At 44.1% G+C, this 7,956-nt stretch overlaps 1 protein-coding gene and 1 pseudogene across 1 annotated transcript; both read left to right on the top strand.

Annotated features, from left to right (window-relative positions):
- Positions 1-420: 420 nt before the first annotated feature.
- On the top strand, positions 421-1,207 carry LOC128473914 (odorant receptor 131-2-like; annotated as a pseudogene).
- A 4,969-nt stretch (positions 1,208-6,176) lies between these two features.
- LOC128473915 (odorant receptor 131-2-like) lies at positions 6,177-7,146 on the top strand. The gene has a single exon (XM_053456137.1). The coding sequence runs from the start codon at positions 6,177-6,179 to the stop codon at positions 7,128-7,130; it is 954 nt and encodes a 317-aa protein (XP_053312112.1). The 3' UTR covers positions 7,131-7,146.
- The last annotated feature ends 810 nt before the right edge of the window (positions 7,147-7,956 follow it).

A 7,956-nucleotide genomic window follows, 5' to 3' on the forward strand; every position in this document is an offset into this window, starting at 1 on the left:
GTGTCCCGACTACCGTTGCGATAGTCTCAAGTATCAACTTTTCCACCATTTCGAGTGAAGAGAGGCAGTATTCCATAGCCGGAACATGATGGGATATCACAGAGCTGATATATCTCATATTGCCGAATTATGACGCCCAACAGGTCTACCAATCTCATTGCAGACAGTAAGTTAGATATATTATACACAAGACCCCTCCATAAAAAGAGTTTGCATCAAGAGGGTCTTCTCCAACGTCCTCTGCTAAATCATATTCTTCTCCGTCCGCAGGTTCCAAAAAGTAACAAAGAAATAACTAAACAAAAAAAAAAAATGAGTGCAGTCAGCGGAATAATAAAAGTATCTCTCTTGACGTTAATGTTTGTTTTCTTCATCTTCTTTCTCTACTTTATTGGGGTGATATTAAGTGTTTTCTTCCACATGGCTCAGCTCCGAGAGAACCCGCGGTATCTCCTCTTCGCTCACATGCTAATCAACGACGCTCTATACCTCACGCTGGGGATTTTTGTATCGGCGTGCACGGTGTATTTCCCGTTACGCTTCCCGGTGCCCATCTGCTACATTTTAGTGATGACTCTCTCCTCGTCCTTCAAAGTTACTCCGTACAACTTGGCAGCCATGGCTCTGGAACGCTACGTCGCCATACGCTTCCCACTAAGACACGGCGAGCTGTGCACCCAACAGAAGTCTTGGTTTGTCATTGCGGTCATATGGGCGATTGGACTGACTCCAAATCTTGCCGATTTCATCATAATGGTTTCCACCGAAGATAAGAATTATTACACCCTTAGTTTCATATGCAGCAAGTCCGTCTTTACCAAGACCCCCGCAAAGAAAGCTTATAGGAGACGTCACTCACGTCTTGGCCTTCTCATCGGTGGCGCTTATAATTCTGCTCACCTATATCCAGATTACAAGAGTAGCCATGAGAATGGACTCGGGGACATCCTCGGCTTCTAAAGCTGGTAAAACTGTTATGCTCCACGCTATACAGTTACTTTTATGTATATCTGCCTTCAGTTACAATGTCATCGAGATGTGCTACAGAGAATACATCACTTTCATTGCCCAAGTCAACTTCTTCTTGTTCATGGGCTTGCCCCGGTTCCTCAGCCCTTTGATTTATGGTCTAAGAGATGAGGTTATCCGCAATTACATCAAAAAGTTCCTTTGCTGCAGACCTTTAAAGATAGCCATCAGTCCATGAAGGTTCTAGAATGTAAAGGGTGTAAAAGTCACACATTTTAATACAAGTAGATCCATTTATTGAGACTGTGTGCCATTGTACTTGTTTTGGAGATAAAATTTGCCGCCTATGGCCATTCCTGAATCAATTGTAAAATTTTACTGTATGTGAAAATATTTTTTTCTGTATGCTTTTAATTTTTTCATTTTACTCGAGACCAAACGCAAACTTTTCAGATTATGCGAAAAATATATGTTGTTTTTTTTTCCCGTTTAGCTAAAACATTTGCTCGAACCAAGGAAACATTAATTAAACTGAAAAAAAACATAGAACAATCCCTTATGATGTTTTATCTTAAATAAAAAATGAAAATTGGATGTTTTGCATTTTAGTTTTTGTTCATTTTATGTTATATGCTGTATTAATAAGTACAAACCAGTGAAAAATCCTTTTGCGTAAGGGGATCTAACTTGAATTTTTTTTTGTTGTCAAACAATATGTAGTGCAGCTACGTGGTTAAATAGTTAATCTGTTGAATATTGGGTTATTTGCAAGGTCAGCTGATACCTTCAGAAAATTCTTTTTTTAATTATTCTAGATTTCTAAATTATCACAAATCACTGTGGTTCATCTACATTACACAAGTGCTTGGTTTTTGATGGTGGTTTGCAGAGGTCTTGGGATGTTTCTGGAAAGCTACAAGGGTGGAAAGAGAGAATTGAATAGGGATTGGCATACTTGGGAACTTTCTGGGTCTGACCCGGAGATTGCCGGGTGAAGCACCACTTCTCCGGTTCCTCGGGTCAAGACCTGAATCCCCTGGGTCACGGGAGCAGAGTCTTGACACGCCCCGCTCCCCGCCCATTTTCCCTTGAATTGGGGGTATTTCCATCAGACGTCAGCGGGACCGCCTACCGACATCAGCTGGACCGCCCACCGACATCAGCTGGACCGCCCACCGACATCAGCTGGACCGCCCACTGACATCAGCTGGACCGCCCACCGACATCAGCTGGACCGCCCACCGACGTCAGTGGGCAGTCCTTGCCTGCGTCCCGCAAGGGAAGGCTCTGGGTAGCCGGAGGCCAAAAGTTCCCAGGTATGGGGATTGGTGATCAAGATAAAGCAATACACCGTATTACTTCAAACACACAGAATTTATATATAACCTTAATTCAATCTGCACCGAACCCAACCTCCAATCCCATCACCCACATGCCATCACAAATCCCATCAGTATACAGGGGATGTATCAGGTGAGGGGATAAGGAATACAATGGTTTCCCCCACCTGTGTTATCCCCCCTGTAGTGAGGGTGCCGTCGGGGCAGACAGGGCTGTGCTGGCTGAATAAGCCAGGTTACCTGATTGTTCCTTTGAAGGCTGGAGCTGCAGCCACATTCAGTCTCTGGGCCGGTTACACAATAAACACACAATATAAAATATTACCGGGTCACGGTATCACGAACTGGACACATAAGTACTCTGTGACCCGGCTAACTTTACATGAACATATGAGCCTGGCCCTGTCACACGTCTATATGCCACTGTGCCCCATGATATGCCTTTTAACCCTCTATATGCCACTGTGCCCCATCATATGCCACCCTGCCTCCAGAAATGCCTTATACCCCTATATGGCACTATTTAGGGGGTTAAAAGGCATATTATGTGGCAGAGTGGCATATAGGGAGGTATAAGGCATTTCAGGAGGCAGAGTGGCGTATAGGGAAGTATAAGGCATTTCAGGAGGCAGAGTGGCATATAGAGGGCTAAAAGGCATTTCTGGAGGCAGAGTGGCATAAATGGGGTTAAAACACATATCTGGAGGCAGAGTGGCTTTAAGGAGGTTAAAAGGCCTATCATAGAGCACCCTGCCTACAGAAATGCCTTATGCCCCTGACTTAACACCCCCCAAACTTACCGGTGCTTCTGACTCCCCGTTGTGTTGGCAACTTCCGCTGCAGCCGGAACGAGGTGCGATTAGCAGCGGGGGTTGTCTGCGTCCATCACTCGTCCATCACGCATACACCCTCCGACTGTCAGAGAGAATTCCCTGCAGCGGTGCGGGGAACTCTACTCTCTGACAGCCGGGGAAGGTCTGTTAACCGCACCTCCTTCCGGCTGCAGTGGAAGTTGTCTACACGAATCGCATAGACGTCTACCCGCTGCCCGGACAACACACCAGGGAGTCACAAGCACCGGTAAGTTGGAGGGGGGGTTACCAGACAGGAGGATCCAGATCCCCCGCAGCGCTGCTGGGGACCTGGAACTTAGTCTCATAGTCTGATTATAAGACGACCCCGATTATAAAACGAGGGGTATTTTTAATTTTTAACATGTCTATTTTTAAAGCAATCTTACTGTACAGCATGTTTCACACCTCCCTAAATCTTTTGCACAGTACTGTATAACCCGACAGAAGAACATCCCATATACCGCAAGGGGCAGCACCTCGCATTTCCTCTTCTGTAACACGCAAAATGTAAATGTGTCGACCCCTCAAAAAATGGCTATATCCATACCTGGGAACTCTCCGGGTTTGACCCGGAGATTGCCCGGCGAAGCACCGGTTCTCCGGATCAAGACCCGAATCCTCCGTTTTGACACGCCCTGCTCCCCGCCCATTTTCCTTTTAAAAGTGGGTGTTTCCCGCTGCCCTCAGCAGAACCGCCCCCGACGTCAGCGGGACCGCCCCAACATTACGGGACCGCCTGTGGGCAGTCCTGGCCGCGTCCCGCAAGGGAAGTCTCCAGGTAGCCGGAGCCCAGAAGCTCTCAGCTATGGCTATATCCTACTGATGTTCCATAAGTCACTAATGTCTAATGGATGCTGAAGTGAATCAGTCAAAGATATTGATGTGCTTCACATACCAGGTTGTTCTTGAAAAGTAATGTACAGGCTTTTAATCTGACCCAGTAAAACACCAGCTTCGATACTCTGTGCTGTTGTTTTTTTTGGCCGCACGGAAGCGTATTGTTTGAAATAATAAAAATATCATTAAAAACACCGTGAACCCCCCAGAGTGCTCCTGTCTGTATCATCAGGGAAAAGCCATTAAGCAGAAACGCAACTCTGCCATTGCCAGCTGGGTATGGAAGCATTTTACAGGGCTGTGTGCAGACGGGCAGCCTGGGCCACACAGGGTTAAAATCGCTGATTCTTCTGAGAGTCAGGAGACGATAAATACCGTAGTTCGAGTCGGGATTATTCGACATCTAAAGACATCAGTGGTGGGCATTGAGTCCTGGAAGACTCCTCTGTGGTAAGTAGGGGTGATTTACCGGGCAAATTCCTAAAGATGGGCAAATCGCATGTATTTGTTTCTAAAAAGACTGTTTTTCACTTAGAGCTTAAGTATAACCCATAGTGATACATCATTCATATATTTTACATTTTGTAGATTTATTAGACCACTTGTGAGAAAGTTTTGCTCTATTGAGAGGGTGGTGGATACATGAAACAGCCTCCCAGCAGAAGTGGTAGAGGGTAATACAGTGAGGGGATGTAAACAAGCATGGGATAGACATACGGCTCCTGAATCTAAGACGAGACCGACGACTGATTAAGGTTTGAGTCTTTACAGCGGGAGAAACGGGCAGATTAGGAAGGATCGGCCGGCACATTCTATTTTTCTATATTTCTAGAGTGCTTTAGAGGGAGTGAAAGGGTTACAGAGAGCGGTGAGGATTCTGTTAAATGGGCAAAAAACATCCTTTTGAAGCAGCAGAGACAGTTAACTGCAGGTCACAGGATACCTTATGTATTTCAACACCTCATTCCCTCTAGATTGTAAGCCTGCAAGCCAAGGCCTCTTTACCTAATCAGATCATCTTAGTCTGTCGGTTCTAAATTAGTCAGACCTTCAGAATGTATGGACTGTAAGACGAGCTGCGAGAATTGCTGGTGCTATACAAATAGAATACAATAATAATTAAAAATAAAAAAGATAATAAAATTAATAATAATAATAAAATTAATAATAATAATTGTATTGCATAATAATTAGCACCCCCCTCTCTCTCTCTTTATATATATATATATATATATATATATATATATATATACACATATGTATATATATATAACTCCTTGTCTGCGTGGTAATTGTCGGTCACGCTGGGTTCGGTTTATAGATAATGTCCGATGGTACCGGTTGCTACGGTTTCATTAGACCCTGCCCTGCTCGCACCTCTGCTGATCGGTCGCTGACCGGTGACCGCACACGCAGCGAGCTGTGAGGCCGGTCCCTCCACATGTTGCAGTTCATGTGTGATATTGTGATTAATGTTGGTATAGGTACCGAAGTATCGGCGACATAGGACGACGCGTGTGGATTTTTATTGTAGATCCGGCGCCAGAGAAAAGATTTAAAAAAGTTTTGCCGGCCCGTCATTTTAACGACAGGCATTTTTCATAGTTCTTAAATAGTTTAAGTGCCGTGGTTGAGACTTCTGCCCTCAGGATAACTTCCTGAAACTCTGAAAGACTTAAGATAAATTATATATATATATCATATTTCGAACAGTATTCGCTATAGATTATTATAAAAATCACCTCCGGCCAATTTATTTTATTGACTGGTGATATTTACAGAGATATTTACAAAGATGATGTCTTTAAGTTATGTTTATATAGCACACAGAATCTGCCGGCAGGTCGGCCCCATTCGGCCCCCGTCTAGTCTGTCTGTTTCTCCTGCTGTAAAGACTCAAACCTTAATCAGTCGTTGGTCTCGTCTTAGATTCAGGAGCCGTATGTCTATCCCATGCATGTTTAATACCCTCACTGTATTACCCTCTACCACTTCTGCTGGGAGACTATTCCCCTTTTTTACCACCCTCTCTGCATTACATTACATCTAAGCCTTTGAACCTCTTTTTATTATGACCTCGTCTCCTAGACCGTGTTTTCTCCATATGTTTAAGTAATAATATATATTGTTTTTATTACAGGCGGAAAATTATATCATTACCACCTGCTATCCAGTAATGGTGAATTTAACTAATTTCCAAAACAACGTCACGCGCCCGGCTTCTAACCTAAACACCCTGAATCTCAAACTAGTCTGGATAACCATTTTGACCCCGACTCTGATTTGCTTCCTCTGCTTCTTTTACGTTATCGTCATCATACTGAAAGTCTTCTTCACTGCCCCCCACGTCCAAGAGAACGGCCGCTATGTGCTCTTTGTCCACATGCTTATCAACGATTCGATGTACCTGACGCTGGCTATGGTCCTGTTGGTCTCCTCTCTGTACGACGTTTTCTTCCCCATTTCCATTTGCTATTTGCTAGTTACGGCATCTTCGGTATCTTTCAAGGTGACGCCGTTAAACTTAGCAGTCATGTCTTTGGAGCGCTACGTCGCCATCTGCTTCCCGCTGAGGCACGCGGAGTTCTGCACCAGTCGGAAATCGGGTATCGCTATTATGATCATCTGGACCGTGGGGCTGATCCCTCATATCGCCGATATCATTATTCTGGCCTCTGTGGTTAAGAGCGGCTATTTCTCGCATTACGTGCTGTGCAGCCGGGCATCGTTTCTAAATACCCCAGCGCAGAGCTTTCTAAGGTCCTTCGGTCACGCCATGACCTTTTCCATGGTGGGACTGGTAATTGTGTTCACCTACGTGAGGATCATGGTGGTTGCGTTGAAGATCGACTCAAGGAAAGGCTCTGCCTCCAAGGCCGGTAAAACCGTCATGCTTCACGCCGTCCAGCTCCTGCTGTGCGTGACGGCGTTTGCTTACCCCATCATTGAGATGTACCTCCTACAGTACACTTTATTGATACCGGTGATCAACTTCTGCCTCTTCATGTTTCTGCCGCGGTTCCTGAGCCCTCTGATATACGGGATAAGAGATAATGTATTCCGTGAGTATATAAGGAGATATTTTTTCTGTATACCTGTAAGGATAAACTCTACTCCGCCTACAGACTGATTAATAAAAGCAACTTTGTAACACGAAAATGATTGTTTCTTTTCACGAAAGATTCTACTTACTTTTTTTAAGTCTTCAATTGACTTTGTGACCGCAGTTCATTTTCATGCGTAGATAGAAATTTAGACAGCGATCACTAAGATTATAACCTATCGAAGTCAGTCCAAAAAATATTATGCGCATGCCCTCATGACAATCAACAGGGGGGTCACAAATAAAGCTAATCCCTACAGCAGAAACACATTTCTATGACTCGATAGGTAAGACCTCCAACACACCTGTACAGGTTTATCCAAAAAAATATTAAATTTAAATATATAGGGCACCCCTATGAATTCCTATGAGAAAAATATCTTTGAAGTATATTCCAATTGATAATTTACATTTTTTTTAGTACACCTGGGTGACTAGGAACAGGAAATTGTTCTACCATGAGTTCCTGTTACACAGGGGTATAAATATTAAGTAACACATAGGCCAAATTCCTTTAGTTATTCATCACAATGGGTAAGACCAAGGAACGTGGCTGTGATCTGCAGCAAAAGGTTGCGAAGTGGCTATAAGAAAATAGCAAAAGCATTGAAAATGCCCATTCCCACCATCAGGGCGATACTTAAGAAATTCCAGTCAACTGGAAGTATTATGAATGAACCTAGAAGAAGACGCTTGTCTATATTGTCTCAAGGATGGTTTGAGTGGCCATAAAATCTCCCAGAATGCAGAAGTTGCGTCTTGGGGGTCAGAAAATCTCCAAAACCACAATCTGACGTCACCTACATCACCACAAGTTGTCTGGAAGGGTTTCAAGAAAAAAGCCTCTAGCCTC

This window comes from Spea bombifrons, chromosome 2, assembly GCF_027358695.1.
Source record: "Spea bombifrons isolate aSpeBom1 chromosome 2, aSpeBom1.2.pri, whole genome shotgun sequence".
Lineage (NCBI taxonomy): Eukaryota > Metazoa > Chordata > Amphibia > Anura > Pelobatidae > Spea > Spea bombifrons.

Coding starts and splice junctions, on each gene's coding strand:
- LOC128473915 (XM_053456137.1), top strand. CDS start 6,177: ATGGTGAATTTAACTAATTTCCAAAACAACGTCACGCGCCCGGCTTCT.